Source organism: Aquila chrysaetos, chromosome 2 (assembly GCF_900496995.4).
Source record: "Aquila chrysaetos chrysaetos chromosome 2, bAquChr1.4, whole genome shotgun sequence".
Lineage (NCBI taxonomy): Eukaryota > Metazoa > Chordata > Aves > Accipitriformes > Accipitridae > Aquila > Aquila chrysaetos.
In genome coordinates, this window is record NC_044005.1 from 39823924 (window position 1) to 39847366 (window position 23443).

General features: G+C 38.3%; 1 protein-coding gene across 1 annotated transcript in view; it reads right to left on the reverse strand.

The window, feature by feature from the left end:
• Positions 1-2025: 2025 nt before the first annotated feature.
• LOC115353579 (cytochrome c oxidase assembly protein COX16 homolog, mitochondrial) overlaps positions 2026-23443 on the reverse strand; it is a 50300-nt gene continuing 28882 nt past the window's right edge. The window contains exons 3-4 of the mRNA XM_030043203.1: positions 16200-16262; positions 2026-2413 (exon numbers count right to left, since the gene is read on the reverse strand). Coding sequence (XP_029899063.1) covers positions 2282-2413; positions 16200-16262 — 195 coding nt within the window. The 3' untranslated portion in view covers positions 2026-2281. The remainder of the gene's footprint in view (positions 2414-16199; positions 16263-23443) is intronic.

Genomic DNA, 23443 nt, shown 5'->3' on the forward strand with positions numbered 1-23443 from the left:
AATAAGATGACCGTTCCAAAATAGTTTTGTGGGATATCAAATTACTAAACATACACAGGATATTTCAGTGAGTGTTTTGTTCATCAAGAAACCTGATAAGCCTAAGGGCTTCATGAAAGAGAAATATCTTTGCTTCTCCCCCTGGGGAAGGGGTAGCTTTTCCTACACATGTTCCTAGAATGCCATGTGTTTATTTCAGGGCTAGTTTTGGTCCATGTTGTGAGCCAATGTTGCAAGACTGGGAGCTGATCGTGCTTCTCCATATGCAAAGCAATGGCAACTTCCCCTCTCCTTCAATCAAGGCTCAGCAAAGGAAGATACGTGTCCTCTGGGAAGGTCATAGTGAACTTGCAGTGTCCATAGAAGATGCATCTATCCCACAGAACGTAAAGAAACATTTCCAGTAGTCCAGCTAGTACCCTAACAGTAGCAATGATGCTGCAGGAGCCTTAACTCAGAGACTACTCTGTCAGTGTAGTCAATGCATTGATGTCCTTTGAGCAAGCAATCTTGCTGCTGTCAGTGGAACTGAACAAGAATTTGATTTTAAGAGCTGAAAAAATGCTTAGCAAGGTATGCAGTTTTAATTACTCCTTATCTGTCCTATTTTATATCTTACTTGCCTAAGAACATTGCTTTATGTCTTAGGTAAAACTAATGACAAAACAATTAAACCAGTTTCCTTCTTGTCTAGGTCTAGCACAGCTTAATGCTTCCATATTCTATTTTTCAGTTGTTTCCCTATAGCATTTATGATTATCTCACTCTTGTATTGCTCCTCTTATTCCTCTCCTGGTTGGTTGAATTTGTTAGTACATTTATTTAGAACCAAAGATATATACGATATTGAACAGGGAAATACACAAACACATGGCTCCAACTTTGTTCCAGATAATCTGCAACAGTTTCTGATCGTCTTCACAACTCTATCAGAAGAAAACATACACAAAACATGGCTAAGATATTTCATGTAATGCTTTATGAATTGATTTACAACTCTCTAAAAATCAGTGTTGATTCTTCTTCCTGAGAGACAGACTGTACCTCATCACTGAGAGGCTGAAGAAAATTAAGTGCTGAGGGAAGATTTACATGAGGACAAGGAGGCTACCCTAAATAAAGGGTTAGATTGCATTTGATACATCTTGCAGAGAGGAAGGAGACCACACCTCTTCCAAAGCCGGTTCCAAAAGGATTTACATATAGGTGTCACTGAATGCTTTGAAACTCGAATCTACTGTTAATCTGTGCTCTACCACTCCATTCCTCTGAAGAGGAGTTTTACAAGTCTGTTGTTACACTTTATCAAAAGCTTCATTTCATTTGAAAAATTGACCAGATGCTTCTTCATTGAACTGTCTCAGCAGAAGGGTCCTGAATGTTAGCATGGTTTCCTCTAACAGCAAACATTCAGCAAAAACAACTATAAAAAGACAAGCATTTCAGAAGAATTCATCAAAAGATTAAAAAAAATCTGTGCATGTGCACAAATATACAGGTAATAATATATGTAAGATGAGCTTTGCCACTATATAGTGGTTCAAGATTCTGTTACAATACTGGCTCACAGAAAACCAGCACAGCTTTTAGTGAGGAGAATTCTTTCAACTTAAACTGAGAAGTTCCAGTGCAAGGGTCCTGCCTGCACGAAGGTATCAATAAACAAAAATCTAACCACAGCTAAACAAATGTTATTTGACCAATTACCAGCTGACACTCTGTATATGCCTCTGGACAGCCAACTTCCTGGAAATGAAACACAAGAATATTATATAGCCAAAAATGGACTCACTGTTCCGAACAGTTCATATGCCTGTGGAGTCCCTTCCAAGCTTAAGAGCCTGAAGTCATGCAGGGGCTCCCTGAAGCAGCATTTATCTGGTCACGCACATCTAGATGACAGCACTGTTGTTCTCATTAGGATGACAACTTCTAGTACTGACAAGTGACTCCTGCAATGTTATTCCTTGCTGAAGCATCTCAGTTTTGAATGATAGGGATTGAAAAACAACAGGATATTCTCAGTAGAATAATCAGCTATTTTTTTAATTGAGAATTGATATATGCAGCCTGTGGAACTCTGTGCAAATGGATGCAAACAAAGAGTTTCATATAATACAGTGCCTTTTGGATTGATCTCACTGTTACTTATATATACACCAGCATGAATTGTTCAGTGCAATCCCCCCCTCCCGTGTCTGTTCCTGATACTGGTTTAAAAAATACGACAGTTCAGACTGAGACTTTTTTTTTTTTTGCAGAGGCACCAAAGTAGGCTTGCTCAGTCACTCTCTTGAGTCGCTGTCTTGAGACGGACAGCCTCCCGCCGTTGCTTCTGAACAGTCCTAGAATCTTCCCACAGACGGGGTCCTCTGATGTTCTCCCAGTTATCCAAGTCAGACTTTTCCAGCTTCTGCAGATAAACAGCAAAAATAACAGTGTCACCTTTACAGCCCCATGATTTAAGTACGTATTATTCTAAATTGTTTTCTTTTTGCACAAGAAACTCAGCATCACTATTGGGTTGATGAACTTTCATCTACCCTGCAAGAGAAGTTCAACAACAAGGAAAAAAAAATGTGGGAGTTATCCATATAGCTACATAAATGACTAGGGTGGGCATTACTTATCAACAGATAAATAGCATGTAGGACAGGAAGCACTATAGCATCTGAACACGACTGAAGATATCTTGTATTCACTTTTTCTTTCTTCTCTCACCTAGTTTTCCAGATCTGTTCTCCAGCTGCAAGTCTGCCAAGTACTGAAGTAGTAGGAGTGATAAGCATTGGTATAGCTCAAACAGAAGATTAGTAATTAGTGACCTGAAGTATCCTGTCAGCACAGATATAAAGCATACGAGAAAAGATAAATTATGTAGCACAAAGAGAGACAGTAACAGTGCAATCCCCTTCAATCCATGTGGTTTTAACTTGAGAGAGGTATGCGATGCTTTCTGCTGCCTAGTTTCTCGTGGCAGCCAACCATCACAGATAGGTCTCTCACTAAGTCATCCATGAGATATGCTAACTGGCCGAACTGAGAGATACTTAAAAACTATCTAATTACCTCCTTGTCTATTCCTATCATCCCCACTCAGAAGTACCAATGACTGCAGGATTTATCTAGCCTTAGAGGAGCACAAAAATGAAGAACAGGTGCCCTCCTGATGTCACCTACCAAGTGCTGCAGTTGAAGACGACAAACATATACTGCACCTTCACAGTCCTACTGGCAGACACAGAAGTCCCTTCCCAGCAGACACAGATGTCAAGTCTCACATACCGGCCTGCAGTCTGGAACGGTACATCAGACATGACAGGGCTCTGCCAACAGGAGACTGAGGAGGGGGTCTGCACCACTGCCAGAAACAGGGCTATTCTACACGCTACTGAAAAGGGCAATACTGTATACCATTAATGATACGTACTGCAGTGGGATTTAAACCTCTGATTTGTGATCAGGGTCTCACCCCAGCAAATGCTGTAAAAATACACCAGAAAATACTTAACCCTGCCCTGAGCCTGTGGTCTAATTTGCCTGCCTTCAATCATCCAAATAAATGGCAAATACTGAGGGACTTGAATAATAGTTGCAGAATAATTTAACAGCTAGAACAGAACAGACCAGCTGCTATTAGTTCACGTTATGTAAAAGTTTTTTGCCGTTTCTACAATTGAGGAAATTGCAATGAGGTTAGTCAGATATCAAAAGAAATTAGGCAACATTCAACAGAAGATATATGAGAATGCACGCACAAACACAGCAGACTTTCACAAGGTAGGAGCAACTGAATTTTTTATACAGTGGAGTTGGCATAGGTCTTTCTGAAGAATTCTCTTTACTACTTTATATATCTTACGATTAGCTGGTACTTCATTTCAACCAGAAGGGATCCAAGCTGACATGGAAGGAGGGAGAAGGAGGGAAGGTACCCATCATCCCACGCAGCAGCGACTATCCACTCTGATTGCAAATTCAGAATTTAACATCTAATTCTAATGGAAGCTTCAAGGAAACTACACTGAAAATAACCTTGTGCTTTAACAGAAGGGAAGCATGCTGATTTTATTAAACACAAAGGTACCACACAGCTGTGAGGATCTAAATTATTCCCAAAGGTACTCAGCCCCCAAAGTCTGAACAAGAATCAACATTTAAAATATATACAACAAAACTTGTAGTATCTAAAGATAGGCTACATAAAGAAGTCTATCAAGACAGGCATGCATACTAAGTTCATATTAATCTGCCCCTGAAACTTCAAAGGCTTTTCAGAGAGGAGGTTTGTCCAAAACAGGAAATATTTCAAAACTATACAATCTAAACAAACCCGTACAAGAAAGTATTTTGGCAGTTTCCAACGGAAAGCATAAAGGTACCTGGAAAACACACTGTGATATACTGATAGAATAAAACAACCAAGAGTTATGTACAGTGAATGGCATTGCTTCAAACTATAAAGGAGATCTATTGACAGAGTTAATTTTTGTCAATTAAAATATAAAGAATTAAAGATTCTAATGAATACATAGAGAGACTTTTTTTACATTTTCTATTCTCATTATATATTTATAGAGACCACTAACATTTTGTGTCATGTCTAAAGACTGTGTTTGATACCTTGCTGCAATTCAAGAAGAAAGCATGTTCCTTACTGGCACATGACAGTGTCTGCAAAAATTCGTAGTTTACAGGACAAGTGTCTGTTCAGTCATCAGAAGGCAGCATGATTAGACAACCCAATTTTCTAAACTGATGCTATCAAGTTTTGAAAGAATAGAGGACTCTTGTTGCATGTGGATAAGCATAAGAGTATCACAGGTAAAAGTGGACCTGAAAATCTGTTCTGAAGTGCTTTCCTACTGTATAGCTATTTTCACATGTATCTGCCTCTGCTGTTTTTGACTGGGATAGAGTTGGTTTTATTCATAGTAGCTAGTACGGAGCTATGTTTTGGATTTGTGCTGAAAACAGCGTTTATAACACAGGGATGTTTTCATTATTGCTGAGCAGTGCTTACACAGAGGCAAAGCCTTTTCTGCTGCTCACCTTACCCCACCAGCAAGTGGGCTGGGGGTGCACAAGAAACTGGGAGGTGACACAGCTGACCCCAGCTGACCAAAGGCATATTCCAGACCATATGACATCATGCTCAGCATATAAAGCTGGGAGAAGGAAGAAGCGGGGGATGTTCAGAGTTACAGCTCCCAAGGAATGGTTCCCAAGGAAACGTTATGTGATGGAGCCCTGCTTTCCTGGAGATGGCTGAACACCTGCCTGCCAACGGGAAGCGGTGAATGAATTCCTTGTTTTGCTTTGCTTCTGTGCACGGCTTTTGCTTTACCTGTTAAACTGTCTTTATCCCAACCCACCAGTTTTCTCACTTTTACCCTTCTGATTCTCTCCCCCATCCCACCGGAGCCGGGGAGTGAGCGAGCAGCTGTGTGGGACTTAGTTGCCGGCCAGGATTAAAACACGACACTACAACACATACAACTAAACAAAACCTAACCTTTTTGCTTGGTCACTGAAATGAAAATTCTTACAATGGTATAACCTCAGAATAAATGGCTACATTAGATGTAGGCCAAAGACATGTATGTAGCTACTTTTAAAATTAACTTAGTGCTGAGAATAAGACCAAACTGACAGTCCTTCTATCGATTAGGTGCAGCACAAGCTGCAAAGTTACACAGCTCCTTCAGATTGCCTGAGCTGTACAGTGAGAATTCAGGCAAGCAGCTAGTTCTCCTCTCAGATGAACTCCTTTCATTCTAACTGGCTGGGTCTTTTAATTTCTTATTTTATTTCTTTTTTTCTTTTTAGCCACCTGGACTCTGCCCACCTAACTTCATGGAGACATCACATAAAGATGGTAAACTACTTCCAGCTTTTACTAAATTGAAATCCATATGAACTGGCAGTCTAAAAACCAAGAAGCTTTTTCTCCCAATTCAAATGTACTAAATAGTCAGTCATTGCAGACTACAATGAAATGTAATCAGATCAGACCAGCACCACTTCTTCTGCTTGTCTCAAATAGCCCAAAGGATATTGAAAATTAGCTGCTTAAAGTAAGATCAGCGTAGTCCATTAAATCTACTGATTCACTTCCTAAATCAGCTAAACTGCCTCTTAAAAGTACGGGACTGACAGAAGCTGTAAATTCAAGAAAAAAAATGCAGCTATGCAGACAGGCACAGCGAACAAAAAAAAAAAAAAAAAAAAAATTCAACTGTTTGCCACACACTTGACTTTTAGGACTTTTGTTGAACAGCTTGCCTCATGCAAAGGTACCAATAAGGATGTAAAGAGACCTTCAATTCTTAATTGCTGGTTATGCCTGACTTGATATTATGTAAAACCCATAATCCTCTGCCAGCTTTAAAATACAATAAATTTTAAAAAGAGTTTGAATTCTACTCTTGCAGTATAGTCTTCATGCCACAATAAACAAACTGAAATCTGCAGAAATTCATTTAGAGCTATTGGTGCTCTGGCTGAGTTAATTCAATGTGGTCACTTGCAAAAAATGTTTGGCTTTAGTCTCTGTTTCCCACATGTGAAAGGAGGGATAAGAAAATCCTGTTTACTTTACAGCTTGATGCAATAAATTCTGTGATGAGCACCACAGAAAGAAATTGCTCTAATTCAGAGAGACAATCATTTCCCATCATTATAGTAAGCAAACCCATTGTATTGGGTTTGCGTGGCAAGGTTTTGGTAGTGATGGGTCTACAGGGGTGGCTTCTGTGAGAAGCTGCTGGAAGCCTCCCCTCTGCCTGATGGACAACCCACCACATGTCCCAGTCAGAAAAATGAAATAGATTAGGAAAACAAATACATACTGTTTATGAATGAATCCTATTTAAGCATAAGACTATGCAAACACTTGAACTGGCACAGCTGAAGAAATCATTGGGGGAAGAGAGAACAGAAACATCTTTTAGTGGCTATGTTGTAAAAGCTGTGTATCAAGGAACTACACCACCAATTTGTCTCTGCATCATTTTCCCAATCTGAAGAATGAGAACAGGACTTGCCTCCATCTCAGAGGTGTCACAGAGTTTAATTAATGTTCACAGAGTGCTCTCATAGTTTTGTGTGAAGATGCTATAGTGATACAAACTACTCAGTAAACAAAACAATTATAGCACTCAGTTAAAACTACATGATTACACAGCCTTGAATTTTTAAAATAACAGAAAATAACATTAGGCAGATAGACTTTCATCTAGGAATTAGGGTTTGCCATGATTTCCTTCTAACTGACAACTTCCTAACTGACAATCCCTTCTTAAAATGAAGAATGTCTTAAAAACCACATTAAATCTCAGAGGATAACCCAGTGCCATTTATGCATTACACCTGCAGATCACCCAAGATGGACGTCTCGGTCTAAAGAATTCACAAGCTCTATGGGTAAAGTCAAGAGAACTCATGCATGGGTCATTTACTTTTAGCTTATCTTCTTTTCTGGAGCAAAAATGAAACTCTGAACCATCCAACATAAAGAATAGCATGAGTGTAATAGTGTACCTTCAAGATCAAACATCCAAAATTCAACAAATTCCACTTTTAATTAAGCAATTACGTACATTTAGGACCATTTTAATTTCCCTTGTATACGGAAGTTTTATCAAGCTATGGTTAATGTGCCCCAGAAAGAGAAGTGCTGCTTATTAAGGTTTATCTCTGAATTTACAGCTTGGGAGACCTAGACAAGTTAGTAGGACCAAGGAATTTCCCAACTTTGAGTGCTTGATCTTGCCAACTTTGTATCATATTAAACTTCGTAAAGGTATGTCCTAGTTACTGCAGCACAACCCTCTAAAAGAGGAGCAGCCAGGGACAGCCTTTTGGGATGTCTGCAGGATCTTTTTCAGCTATATGAAGCTGAGCTTGGCTGAAGGGTTATGTGATCTTTTACAGTGCAGGAGTGCAGTAAAAGCAAAAAAATGACAGTTCTGTGGCTGGTAGGAAGAGCATATGAATTTCCACAGCATGTCCCTGTCTGGAGCCCACAAAAGCTTCCTGATACCACAGAGAAGATTTATTTCAAACATCTTGCTAGGACTATGAATACTTGGAAGTGTGGAAATATTTTTTACTTTGTGTATATAAAATTTGGCACACTATGTCCTTCTAATAATGATAAAAAGATACTCTAATCAAAAAAGAAAGAGGTGTACAAGGATCAAAAAATACTAGATCCATGAGTCACATATGGTGTTTTTCCTTCTGAAGAGATCTGAAAAATAAGCTATTACAGGTTTCTTATGTGAGAGGAAAAAGCTGTGATGAATATCACAGTGAAGGGCTAAGAGATTACCACAACAAGAAATGATCAGTTACCACTATGAAACTACTAACAGAAGTGTGTGGGCCTAAGAAAAGAAACAACTAGAGAAGGTTTACAACAATAATGTCAAATTAAACTTAAATCCAGGACATTAAATAACTGCCTTAAAGTAACCATGGTCCTTCAAATCAGCAGTCAACCTTATTAAGTAGTTGACCCTTCTGAATTGGTGAGTTAAATCTTCTGGCTTTCACATGCTGCTCCTCTATCCTCACCTCAGTTAGTTCAGGTACCATTCACACAGAGTTAGTGTAGTTTAGGACTTTGTTTCTTATCTACACTTTCCTGCTGATTTTCCACTCATCCTTCTTCCAGAACTTGCTTGTCAATTTATCTGCTGAAACAGAATGCTTTTCTCTGTGTAGAAACTATGGTTTTGGCTAAATGTTAACAGAGCAACTTCAATCCTTTCAGCCATAACTAGTTTTTCAGTGACACTAATGGCTACTGTTTGATGTGCGCTGTTGGGCAAATTTCTCACAAGAAAAAAACCCCTCCTGTTTCTTCTCTGTGGCTAACATCCCCTGTCTATTTGATGAGGATAGTAATATGAGTGTTAGTCCCCTGCTATATCGCAAGTGACACTAAAGCTACTTCTCAGCAATATTGCTGCATGTACAGTACTTAAATAACTTGTGAATAAATCTACTTTTCATTCTATCAGAACCAACAGGTCTTCAAATCAGAAAGACTTCTATCTGAGAAGGATCAAGGCATATATCTAAATTTTTACAAGAATGAAGAGGAAGTTTTAGAAGGTAAGGTCTGGGGTCTTTCTATGGTTGGAGGGTATTTTGGTTTTGAACTGCACCGTGCTTAAAGACTCTTTCTTTATTTTCATGTTAGAGCTGTAAGATGGCACAGCAGGACACTGGCTCTCCAATGACTTCCTGGGAAGATACCATGAACAAGATGGAGTACTACACATTGAATTGCCAACAGCATTTCCCTCAGCCTCTGAACTTCTCAGTGATGTCTCCAAGCTATACTTGGGTAAAACTCAAGTCTTACCACATGTACGATGAAGTCAGGGGTTGAAATAGGGAACTTTTCAACTCAAGTTTTCAAAGTTTGATTATTTAGTTAAAAAGTGTGCAAACTCCATGGTCAGTCTCCACCACCATCTCACATCTCATTTTTCCGTTGGATCAGTAAGCCTCTTAGGACAGACAGTGACCCACTCTCTGACAGTAACTTGCTACTGCAGAGTACATTTGTTCAGTACAGTTTGAGCATTAAATAAAGATTGGTAACAATAATTTGAGAAGCAAAGAACATGCAAGAATTGTATGACAATCTTTTAAAGTATTTCAAATTTAGCCTGATGATGTCCATGTGGGCATCATCTGGAATTAGGCTGGCAGTCACAGAATATTCCAGGTACTGTTCATGAAATTGGTCAAAAAAAAGAAAAAAAGCTAAGCAAAACAAACAGGAGGATATTCTTGCAAAAAGCCACTTTGCCTGGTTGCTGAGACAAGAGCTACCTGTTTTGCTGTATCCTCTTCAGAGGCAGTCGATGAGAGGAATGTATACAGCCTCAGCCGTGTAGTTAAATTCCCATACTAAAGTTACTTCAGAGGTATTTCATACCAAAGATCTAGCAATTCCCCACTGGGGGCCCATTAGTATGACAGAAGTGCTTAACATTTCTACCTAGTCAGCTGCATAAGAAAATGTTCCCAATACTGCCTGGTAGAAACTACCAGCATCCCTTAGGACAATAAATGAAAGAATTCAGCCATGCTGTGTGGATGCCACTTTCCCTACTCAAAGTTTTGGTTTTTTTGTGACCGAGACAACACAGTGTTGGCCCTAACATGGTTAAGTGTTGGTTGGTTCCTCTCAGATTAAAAAAAAGCATACAGGGAGCACAAGCAGGTACAAAGGTTTCTATTTTGGAGAGGAGAAAGGGTGAGGAGAAGAGATTATTTATAACCGGCATTTGTATGCCCCGACCATGTTTGCTGTCTGATTGCACTGTTAAGTGCCTCACTTTGTTCACCATCTATGAGAAATCGGTGTCTTCTTATGGGGTAAGAAAAGTGCAAATGCAACACACGAAAAAAACAGCTCACAAGTAAGGAAAATCCTGTGCAAAGAGGTATGTTATAAACATGACCAGGAAAGAATTTACAGGACTATTTAATAGACATGAATTCCAGAAATAAGACCAGTAAAAGGCAATACTCTGGAGGCTATCTTTCTTCCTGCAAGAATGCTTTTCCACCAGAATTCTTCCTACGCCATACCCATCACCAAATCCCACCTTCTTGTGTTTCTCTGATCACGTTTTGACCTCTGACACACAAGACTTTTGAGATGTCAAGAAGAAAAGGAGCAAACTGTAGCTTGGCTATGGGTTGTACATCCACTCAGAATAAAATGCCTAGCCCAAACTATTTTAACTAAAATCCTTTCCCATGGAAGTCTCCATTAGTGATAAACTAACACCACTTTGTCCTTCTCTACAAAACATTAAGTGAAAAAGACTCACAGTGAAATAAAACTCTCAAGACCTGTGAATAAACAAAAATGCAAGAAAGTCCATTCTTCCCAAACACAACCTGGAGGACAATCAGAATCTAACGGCTAGGCTGGACAATGCACCAACAAAGAAGAGAGCATGGAAGGGACGGAGTGATTGAAGAGGGAAAGAACAATATCTCAATCTCATTTAGTGTCACAACAGTCACTAAGGAGGGATTTTTTTTCCCCAACATCTTTGTCATCTCTCAAACAGCTCAAGGTATTTAGCCACTAGTATCTTCACAGACACTGAAGTAAATCAATTCAATACATTAATCTGTTAATTCTTAAACAGCAACAAAACTGGTAATCCTCTGGTATTGATAATGGCAGCAACAAGATACTTGCAGATTTCAACTACTGGCATTCAGGAATTACCTTCCTTCTTGAGTAGTCCCCATGTCCACATATAAATTACTATGTTACTACACCATCCCTTCTTGAAAAAAATGTTTCATCCATTCTGCTGGCACTACAATCCCCAAAGTTAAGTCAAATGAGCATTAAGTGGCTTGAATCTTTTTCAGAAGAGCTTATTCAAATTCTTCTTTTACTCTTAAGACAGTAAGTATACAGGTTATATTCCCAAACCACCTCACCATATACCTGCTTTTACTTCTTGAACTGTCCTGAGCAGGACACCACAATTAAAATGCTTTTGCTGTAATTCTCAGGACAGTTACACAACTTTTGTCCAGAGCTAATGTTGACCTTTGGTGATTTATCAAATTATGAGGAACAAAAACTGCTCAATAGTCATATACTTTAAGTCAAGAAAGTAGCATTCTCTAGACTGACTATTCGCAGACCAGCATATTCCCTCACTTATGCCATGCTGAGTCCAATAGCTTGCAACCAGTTAAAGGAAAACTTTAAAAAGTTTTACAGTTTTGATACTCTGAAAGACAGAGAATGCATTTTTCTTGCTGTTGTGTTCAAATTATGTTCCCCTCTACTAATAACAGACCTTACTTCTCATTTTAGTATCTTTGCTGCAGTAAAAAAAAAAATCTTCAATAGCTAGCACTTTCTTCTTATTAAGGTATTTATATATAACTAACATTCTTTTTGGTACCTTTAAAAAGATTTACATCTTTAAGTTTCTTTTAAGGCATTTTCTCAAGCCCTAAGTAAATATATTCAGCCTGTTCTGCAACCTATACCATTTTTAAAGCCCTGTTCAAAATGTGGACACCAGAAGTATTTCACCAGATCCAGTATTTCAGTACTAGCCTCATCCGTGCCACACTCAGAAGTAAAATCACCAGTTACTACCATCTACCATTCCTGATAATATTCATGAAGACTGAATTAGTTCTTTGTGCCACAGCATCACAGTAGAAGCTCGATCTGAATTATTTATTCACCGACTCCTAAATTTTTTCCAGAGTATGTGCTTTCCATAATGCAGTCCACTCTGGCCTGCATTTCCAGTTTTTTAAACAAATAACCTTGGCTACTTTAAAAGGTACTTTGCTCATTTAATGGGCCCAGCTTACCAGGTAATATGAACAGCTCTCTGTCCCTGCCTTGCCATACTTTTACTGCTTCAATACTTTTGTCACTTGAGCATCACTTGCACATCAGTGATGATTTTACGATTTCTTCCGTATCACTGAAAAAAGTACCCAGTATTGCCCAGATATGTCCCAAATCTCACAGAACACTTAAAATGATCACCTTCCTGCCCAGCGATGATTCCCAGAGAACCATCATTCCCAGATTGAGATTTTCAGCAGCCATTGAAGTCTTCCAAGCATTTTCTTGGAACTCAGCTATAAACCATCAGAGCTTAACAGATATTAAATAACTTCTTGTTTGGTTATTAAGAGGTTTGGAAGTACATCCCTTGCCTCTTCTGATTTGAATACAAAGGACTTTTTTCTCTAAAAGAAATACAAATGTATTTTTTGAATGCTGCTACTTTTCCAACATGGTTACTCATGATTTTACATCCTCATTATTTTATTCTTAGTTTGCTGCAACACTATCCTCTTACCCACATCCTTGTCAGCTCACTTATCAGACAACTCTCTGATGTCCTTAGTGTCTTTTATCAGTTGTCTTTGCTTTATACTTCTCATTTACTGTTTCCATAGCAATCCTTCACATTTTTTATTTATTGTGGTTTTTTTTCTCTGCCTTCAATTGCCACTGGTTCTCATTGGATATCACATATTTGATTCAAACTTAACATTTTACAATGGAAAAATCAGTTAATAAATTCTTCTTAAAGGTGTTTTTACTTGCTTGAAAAACCCTAAACAACAATTCTTTATTTTGGGGTCTGATATAACTGACTGAGGCCAGATATTTTAGCGTGTACTAGACCATTAATTTCACAGAAGTACAGAAACCAAGTGCTAGAATAAGGAATGATATTTTGAGATTCCATTTAAACCAATGAAAAGGAATGTACTGTGATTGTTAAACATCCACGAGAATGTTTTTAACTCATCATATTAATCATTTTTTTATCCCCCCTCATTCAAATAATATTTTTGTCCTTAGAAATAAAATACTCTAGGCTTTTGTCACAGGTGAAACACTTGACATTTTTTACAGCATGTTCTACAAGGCCCAGCTCAGCAGCAGAACTACATTCACATTAGTACCAGTGTCACTAGTGGACAAAGCCATGATTTATTAGGCAAAGGGGAGCAGCAAGGGCTAATTGGCCATATGAGGACACATAAGTGTGTGAGAGGAATGCATAAACAATGGAGAACACATGCAAAGGTAGCTTGCTCCTCTGGCATGCCCGAAGGCACAAATAAATGGCATTAACAAATCTGAGATATAAGAAATGCAGTGCGAATTACACATGCAAATTCTTTCTTCCTCAAAAGACCATCCTGGCCAGAAATACTCTTATATGAAATAAAGTAAATTTTGTATAGTTTGAGAAGATATAATTTAGTAAATTAGAAGGTGAGAAAATGTCTTTATGTTAATTTCCTCACAGTAAATTGATTAAACCTGCGATTACAACTTTTTTCATCACCACCACCGCAATGGAGACAAACAGACTTCAACATGTTTGAAATATTGGAAATGTCTTTATCTTTTACAATATGCCCATAAAGGTGTATGCTTATAGCAGAAATTATGACATTCTAGAAGAATTCAGTATGTGTTCAATATGTACATATCTGTAAGGACAATAAGATATTTTTAAAAGTCTTAGAGAGGGCCCATGGACATTTGCATGCATCAGGCAACCATGCTTCAAAAGAGCTGGCTTGGTATCCTCAGTAACAGCTGCAGATATAATGCTAATAATATTGTAAAATAAGGCTTTACATATCAGAACAGCAACTTTTTTTTTAACAGCCCTTGATCTCTTATCATACCATATTTAGTAACAGCCACCAGTGTAATCCTCCGATGTGACCTATAGAATTAGAAGATGCTCTTAAGAGCTGTATTTTGGACAAGTAAAAAAATAAAGAAAGGAGAAAAAAACCTACCCAAAACCCCCTAGCCTGGAACACACAGCTATGCTCCTAAATGTCAGCTGTAACTCAGTGATTGGTTAGATTTTGTCCACCAGAATACAGAGGTAACATTAACTAAAATTGTCACACAGTCAATGTGGAGCCTGCGAACCATGTGCATGACTGCTGGTAGTTCCACAAGTTTCACTGAAGTAAGAAATCAATATGCCTCGTGCTTGCAAGTTGGTGCCCACAGTAAAGTATATATTGAGAATAGAGTTCAAAACAATAATCTGAATCTATTTTCATTAGGTGGAAATGCAAATCCATTTGTTTTGTTGAACTAGTCTGCTCCCTATAACACCCAAACGCTACTTTGGAAGAATTTCAGCCTGGGAACTCTCTGCAGTTTACATGGAGGAAAAAATAAGATTGCTTCTGTCATTTCTGTCCATCAGGAAGGAGCCTCATTACCCAAGTAGGCTTGTAATATGTAGTTATGCCAGTTGTATTTTATTACCATTGATTTATCCATAAAGATAATGCAATTACAGCCATTTAAATATTATCCTTCAACTATTTACTTATCTTCTGGAGAGAAAGCAAGGCATATCTGAATACAGATCAGTTGATTTTGAGGTTAGGTAGTGAGTTAAACAGAGAGATGTGGTTCTTTTTCCTACTTGTGGTTCTTCCACATAAATGAATCAGAGCAGCTTTACAGTATATTCTAGGAAAGCAAGAGGTACAATAACCCCAGAGGCAATCAGAACTTAATGGATTTGTATGTTTTGAGTTTCCATTGGAGCTTTCCATATGTACTCACGGATCAAATCTTTTTATTCCCTACACCATAAAACACAGTTCTTTGTAGAAGAGGGACAGCCCAAACTGTTTGCAATAATGGTAAAACACTATCACAAACCTAGCAGGTAGGTAGATGTTCTGTGAAATCAGGCATGTGAAAATAAAAAAGGTAAGTTTTATTTTTATTTCAGACAAATCACAAAAGAGTAATATAAGGTTTTATTAGCAAGATCATGTACTGCCATTTGGACACCTAAGTATGAGAGCTATGGGTGCAATCAAGCTCTTGAAAGGCTTGTGACAGGAATGTGCTATGGGAAGAAAAAGAAAACCTGTGTTCAGCATAAAGACCACAGAGATAGATAAAGTGTTAGCTGGACATGTGATACAAGTAATTTTAAAACATAAAAATTATCTTAAGTAGCTTTATCTTTTGTTTCTGGATACAGGGAGGCTCTTTCCACTTTTCCTAACATGGCTTTTTGTAGGCCTGAAGATTTATGAAACTCTGGATATTAAACTGGCCAAAATAGCCATTTTGGAGCTCAGTAATGTTTGAAGAATACGCATTGTTGAGGAAAGAGTGAAATATTTCTCTATAAAATTTTCTGAAATAGTGAAAAAGGAACAGCAGTTGTTTGAAAGATGCACATAAGTTTCAGAAGCAAGAAATAACAGAAAGCACGTCAACCACATTGTTCTGTAATTTGGTCTAAAGATCATCAAAACTCATGCAATAGAAGTGCTGACATACACATATACACATTCCGTCTAAGGCCAACATCAGCTCTACATTTATAGACTAGGTTAACCACAGAAATCGTGGAATTTATTTGTACCACTGTACTTGGCACCTGGACATCAAAGTAAAGCTGTGTTCAGAAAAAAGCACTGCATGTTTAAAAACCTTTCTTTACATAAAACCTTGTTTTTATTGGACATCAGTGAGTGAAAGGCAGATGGCTGATCTAATTTTAGTTAGGGACAAATACAACCCACCAGCGGCCAGGGTAATCAAGGGTAGCCAAGGTTATGAGCCCCAAGCAACAAATTTATTTTACCTCATATTCAGATTCCAGTGTCACAGTGTTCTGTTTTAATTTTTCTTTCAAAGCTGGATCAACCTGCAAGACAAACAAAAATACAGCAAATATGTTTGCTTTTAAGAATTTTTTTTTTTAAGAAATCTTAACCTCAAATAAACTAAATATTAGTACATGCAAACCCTCCTCTCCTCTAAATGAGGTTATGTGCTGTTTGTTCAGATACCAGGATGATGAACACAGTACAAGCATTGGGCTGAAAAAGAGACAGGTCAACAACCAAACTTTTCAAATCAAAACAGAAGTACATTTGTAAGGAGCCCTGCACTTGCATTACCTTAGATATTTATATCTGTAACAGTTTAGTTTGAAACTGTCAAACTAAACAAAGCCTTAAACAAATGAAACAAGAAAGACTGAGAAAGAGAAGACTGTGATCACATTACATATTTTACTCCTGAATGTTGTATTCAGTGAATAGGTATACAATATATTCTGGTTTCAAAAGTCTAAGCATGAGTCAAACTTCCAATTTTCTGAACATACAGCTCTTTCTTAGTTTAGATTCTCTACCAACAATGTTGGCGATTCCTGCCACCTTTCAGAGAAGTTTGTTCAAAGAACAAATCTAAAACCAGACATGTTCTCCTCAAACAGACATCAGCCACATATGCAGTATTCAGACACAGTCTTCAGGCTAATCAATTAAAATATCAAATAAATCTACCATGAGAAAACATTCTCATTTTTAGACTTTAAATACAACCAGTGTTAAACAAACTAGACATGTAAGAAGACTGGTAACGTGTTTAGTTTTGCATCCATGGTACACTAGTCCAACTATGACTAGTTCAGTGAAGAAAAGTTGTTATTATTCATTTGCTGCTTCTTGATTTGAATGAAAAGAGCTCATTTACCCTCATTACAACCAACCTCAAATGTCTATAAGCAGTCTAGAAAAGAAAAAGGAGGGAACACATGTTATAGAATTTGCCCGGTTGACAACAAGATCCACCTTCACATTCTGCCCCAATACAAGCTCCTGATCCTCAGAGGTACTTAAAATACACACCTACTATCTGTATTGATGGGAATTACTCTGAAGAATTTCCCTAGGCCTTAATGTTCCCCTTGATTACAGACACTGCCTGCTAGTTAGTATGCAGCCTGTGAGACCTCAATTCCTAAGGATGCTAAGACAGGAAAGTCTAACAGCATCTGTGCATGGCCAGAGGTTTGATTTCCCTATCTGATCAGAGATCTGGCCATAGAAATACACGCATTTGCAACCTCGAGACTCATTACACTTGGGAAGTAAGCCAAAATATCTAAAATGGTTAACGCTTGTACAGGATACAGCTCCCACCTTCTTTGTAATTAAAAAAAAAAAAAACAAACCACCTTGTAAAACAAGGCACTGTCCCTGCACTGGGCCTCTTCATCAAATAAAAAAATGAAATGCTACATCTCTGCTTTGGCATTCAAGGCCTCCATAGAACTGCCCCTCATTAAAGAGGGATTGCCTCTTTCCTGTGACCATGAGCTCCAACAACAGCCACGCTTCATTAGAGCAATGAACCCATCCATCACACAAGCAGAAATGGGAACTCTTTGGGCAGCCAGGCAGGCTTTGGAGCTTGCTTTCACAGAGATAAGAGTGATCGTGGACCTCACTGTATTCAGAACTAAATGCAAACACTATTTGTTATGCTTGATGTTCTCGCAATACCCATATGGACAAGGGGAAATAAATGCTCCAGCAAGTAAAGAAGCAAGAGAGTTTTATTTCCTCCTATGTTTTCCCTTCATTTAATAATAAGGCACCCAAGATAACGTGGTTGGAGCAGCATTTTTACTTAATTAACTACAGCCAGAATTTAACTTACAAAGACAGCTCAATATCACCATTATCAAGTTTTTAGTGTTTTTTTTAAAATGTGTGGTGTCTGCATAGGCACATTTGTGTAAGGTAAAGGGAAACAAGCAGTGAAGTTACTGCTGCTTCTTCTCCCTTCCAGGCCCTTCTGTCCTCAGACTTCCTCGTGTATTCATTCTCCTCTGCCTGCACAAAGGGAGACGACTAGCTGAAACTGAGACAGAGCATCCCAATACTCCTAACTGTTTGAAGCTGCAGCTCTAATATTGACAAAAACACAGAAATTAAGGAGGCTAGTTGAAATTTCTCAGAAAAAAGTTATCCTGCAAATGAGAAATGAAGAGAAACTCCTCCTTCTTTAGAAGCAGGAATTTTATTCAGCAAATTAACTTACCAAAAAAGAGTAGTTAAACCCTGTTTTGAGGGCAAACTATACACGCATCTTGGCAAGCTCTTAATATTTAACATACAGGCACATGAAAGACGTAAGTCCACTTTGCAGAACATGTTATTTTGCTCCAAGTTCCACAAAAAAAAAGGGAGCAAGTATGTATTTCCTTTTATCTTTACATTTTCTTGTTCCCTACATACTTACCCACGTAGAATAATTTAAACGTACTTGACTCCACACAGAAATTGAGTCATCTGCATGTTCTAAAGCCTTCGTTGCAAACCCCTGCTTTTCAGTTGCCAAATGGAGACAGACAGGTTACAAATTGTTTTCGGAAGCAACATGGCAATTGAAAAAAAGTATATGATAAAGATCTGTTTCCACAGTGTTTGTACCATGCTGCACTATATTTGCAACATCGCAAGAACAAAAAAAAGGAAAACAGAATGGTGCTATTTTCACTCTGAAAAGGCAGATAAACATCAATATGAGCCACGATCACAGATCATAACCACGGAACACTTAAAATGTGGGCAGAGCCAGGAAAGCGGCCTTGCCAAAGTGGTAGCTCCTTTACATTACACATCTGCCACAAGATCCGAACACAAACACATGCATTTCACTTCCATGATGACTGCTATGCCAAAACACATACTGCCAAATGAGCTAAAGTATTCAGTTATGTACTGGCAAATGAATCATCAGCTAAATTATGAACACAAATCCCTATTAGTAAATATGATGAGGGAAGCAGACAAAGCCCAAATGCCGTAACAGTCTCTGCACCATTATTTAGGAGGCAGGAAGGAACAGAAGACAATAACCCTTTCTACTAGAGGACTCCTCCTTGTCAAGTAAAATCTCAGATTTAAGTTCCATTTAAATTCACACTTTGTCTCTAAATATGGAATTCAAGGATGTGTGGACTTCTAATTACAGCATAACTTCACAAATTCTTACTGAAAAACTACTGAAATACTTGATGTAAGTTTTCAGACAGTTTTCATGAGAAGCTGTCTGCAAGGCTTCAAAAACAATACTGTAAATACAATATTTCAAGGCCTTCCTATTTTTTATTCTGGGGCATTGGGGTTTTTTTTCCCTATGTAGCACTTGCAGCAAAAATGAATGAAACATCCTCTGAGTATTTTGCACTATAGAGGCTCTTTTCATATTACATCAATTCAAAGTGCAAGGGCAGGTATACAGACAAACCTCAAAAAAGGTTGAAGAACAAAGTTTTCAAATTAGAATTTTGTCCCCTTTCACACTCCACTGTTCCTTCAGATTTACCCTTACTACACTTCAAAATGTTCCCAAAGATAAAGACTTAAAAAATATTCTTAGGTGGCTAAAAGTAATAGAGGTTAAGCACAAAATTATTCTTAGAAATCTTCATAGGTAGCTATTTGAGGCTATAAGTACCTAAATCCTTTTAAAATCTACCTGCCACTTCTCATTTTAAGGCTGACATTTCAGTTTTTCAATTAGAACCTGGACAGAATTTCTGGGTGGAAAACAAGGTGCACCTCAGGGTGCAGACAAGGGGCATCACTTCAGACCAAAGCAGGAATACCTGGTGCTTGCAGCCCCTACCAAACCAGGGACTCCTGCAGTGCACTGTGATAAACTGTTGGCCTCTCTACACTCTTTTCATTCAAAGGAATTTTTTGTTTCCGACACAAATATTTCTGGTACAGTTATAAACCTAAATGTGTTTCTACTAAAAAAATTCTCTAGCTAACAATTTTGCGCTGATCCTCAGTGACCACAGTTCATTTTGGTTCAGAAGCAAATAATACAGACAGAGAGCAACTGTGAAATTTTTGAATGTCACTAACTTTACCTCGAGGATATGGAAAGGATAGCTCTTCCACAAAGGAACCCAAAGAACACCATCACTATCCCCTTTTGATGTTCAGAGGGATGGAACAGCTCCCCTGTGAGGAAAGGCTGAGAGAGTTGGGGGTGTTCAGTCTGGAGCAAGAGAAGGCTCCAGGGAGACCTTATTGCAGCCTTTCAGTACTTAAAGGGGGCTTGTAAGAAAGATGGAGACAAACTTTTTAGCAGGGCCTGTAGCAATAGGACAAGGGGTAATGGTTTTAAACTAAAAGAGGGTAGATGCAAACTAGATATAGGGAATAAATTTTTTCTGATGAGGGTGGTGAAACACTGGCAGAGGTTGCCCAGAGAGGTGGTAGATGCCCCTTCCCTGGAAACATCCAAGGTCAGGTTGGACGGGGCTCTGAGCAACCTGATCTAGTTGAAGATGTCCCTGCTCGTGGCAGGGGGCTTGGACTAGATGACCTTTAAAGGTCCCTTCCAACTCAAACTATTCTATGATTCTATGAAACACAGGAATACAAAGCAGATTAGCAGTGTCCCTTCTGTTCAGCAGAGAGGAGGAACAAGTTGATTCACCTTCTAATTTTCAGGGTAGCATCCCAGTCATCCACAATACGTGCATGCCTGGATCTGTAATTTAAATAGTTAAATTTCACAAGCAGTCTCTCTCTCTCAGCTATAGCCATTATTATTTATTTGTCCACTTACTATTTGTGGCCATGGGTTCTAGCGCAAATCAAGTCTCAAATATATTACATCTTCTCAAATTAAGGGTTCAATTACTACACAAGGAAACTGTCAGGAGACAACCATGTCATAAGAAGAGGACTGTGCTTTTAATAGTCTCCTCTCACATAAGTCAGCGCAGTAAGTTGTATACTTGTGTCCAGAGACTGGCATGTACTGACCAAATATTTGTATGCCAAAGTCTTACAAAACTTTCCCTCTAGCAAGCACTTCCAGAAGGCGGTAGATTTTTACTAAAACATGAGTGTCCTTTCCTACCCTATCCTCCACAAAATAATATCCCACTGAGAAAGATTTCAGCTTTTACTTTGGAAATGGGGAAGGATGATGGCTTGAATGTAATGAACATGAATTAAGCTTGCTTTTTTTTTTTTCATCTGCTCACACCAGCATAAACAGATGGGACACAGTTCTCCTGCAGCATCCACAACTCAGAGAGGCCACAAAATGACTGTTTATATGAACTTCTTCATTTTGTTCTCCCCACCCATTTTTTAAACTTAGAGTAAACCAGAACCACCAGTTCTGGCTCTCCCAATAGAATACCTTCTTTGAAAACATTTATCATAGGCCTAACTCCTCTAAATGGAAAATCAGCAATCTTGCGTGGATCAGTCAACTTTAATCTTCCTTGAGAAGAAAAGACTCCTGTAAATTGTTACAAAAGTCTGTGTCATAAATATTCCAAACTGTGGTTTATGAGCATAGTGAGAAGCTGTAGACAAGAGAGGATAAATCCCAGGACTCAGGAAGGGCAGTGTAAACTACAGCCAAGCTGAGTGCCATTCTACTTAAGGAATTAAGGGAACAAAGCTTGTAAACACTGTAAAGTACAGCAACGGTTGTACTTATGCCAAACTGTTTGGCATACAGTCTTTGGTAACAGAGAAGGGCAAGGCAAAACATACCATTTCATGCAACTTCATTCACAACATCCTTTAACTAAATTATTTATAATATCTAATACATGAAAAACACTTAGGTAAGGCTACTGCATATGCTTGGATAGGAATACTTCTGAACACTGGGGAAACAGTTGAGACTAGATGCAAAACCTGGCTTTGTGTCCTTTGACTCCTTCCTAAGATCTGCATAGAATACAGACAGTTAAGCAGAAAAATATTTCATCCAGCCTCTGACAGAAATCAATGCAGACATTTCCAAAGGAGCAATATAAAGTCTTATTACAGCAGCAGTTCCCAGAGTTACAGTACATGGTGCAGCAGTGATCTCTCTAAATCCAAATCTTCTACTCGCTTTCAGATGGATCAAAAAAAAGACCTACAATCCCAAACTCTGGACCATACATTTTCACATGTTAATGCCACAGGAAATGCAATTAAGTTAAAGGCTAATATGATGACCAAACCTCCCATACTTCAGCAAGCACTTAAGCATATCTAGATTTCTCATATATAAGGTCATCAAAACTAACAGGAGTTCTATAGCTTTCAGTTCCGAGAAGAAAGTACTCAAGCATTTAATCAATGATTTGTATGCTTTCGCATCCAGATTGATTTGCAGGTGCACATTTGTTTATTTGATTTATAAAACATAAATTAGTGCCTTAAACCTTGGCTCTGAGTATGTTAGCATAAATTTCATTTCACAGTAAAATTCAGTGCAAAACCTGTTTCTTCCAGTATAAAACAAAACATGCCAATAGAGAAAAAAAACCCACAAGAGTGGAACTAACAGCAAGACCCTTGGTGGTTTTGAAAGGTCCCTGCAAGGAAAAGCAAATTTTGCTGCATTCATAAAGACGAACCAGTTCTAAGTATAGACCCAACCACACCTCTCGCCTTAAAGTCAGAATGGTAGAGCTCTCCAATACAGGATCTCAAAGCTGGCATTCCTGGGCTTTGCTAAATATTGGTTACCCTGCAACCCAATAGTACAAAGGGAGGAACTTGCTAAGTATTTGGTGCAGTTTTTCCCAAATTTCCTTTTTACTTTCTTCCAAACAAGAAACAAAAGTGTAAGACCTCCCAGGTGAAAGGGACAGAAATGCTGAAGATCCATGGTGTAAACTATGCAAGAAAGGCAAGAATGGTTCAGCCTGATTTACTATCAGAGGATTTAATGCGTTTATTTATTATCACAGAAAGAGGTGAAAAGTAAGGCAATAGCACATTCTTTCCTGTCAGCCAAAATGTGGACCACTGGTCACAAAAAAAGATTCTTAGCCTGGAACAAGAGTTGCAGAATTTGTTGAGTCAGCCATCATAAAGCATTGACAGAGAAAACTTGCCCATCTCTCAAGGTGCCTTTGTAAAGTCTCTTTAGTATGCTATACCTGTCCTGCTACAGCCACTTAAACGTCGTGAAGTACAGGACATAAACTAAACACCCTTAAGGTATCAGTTCAGAAAAAGGAAATGTTACATAAAGCAGTACTTTAAA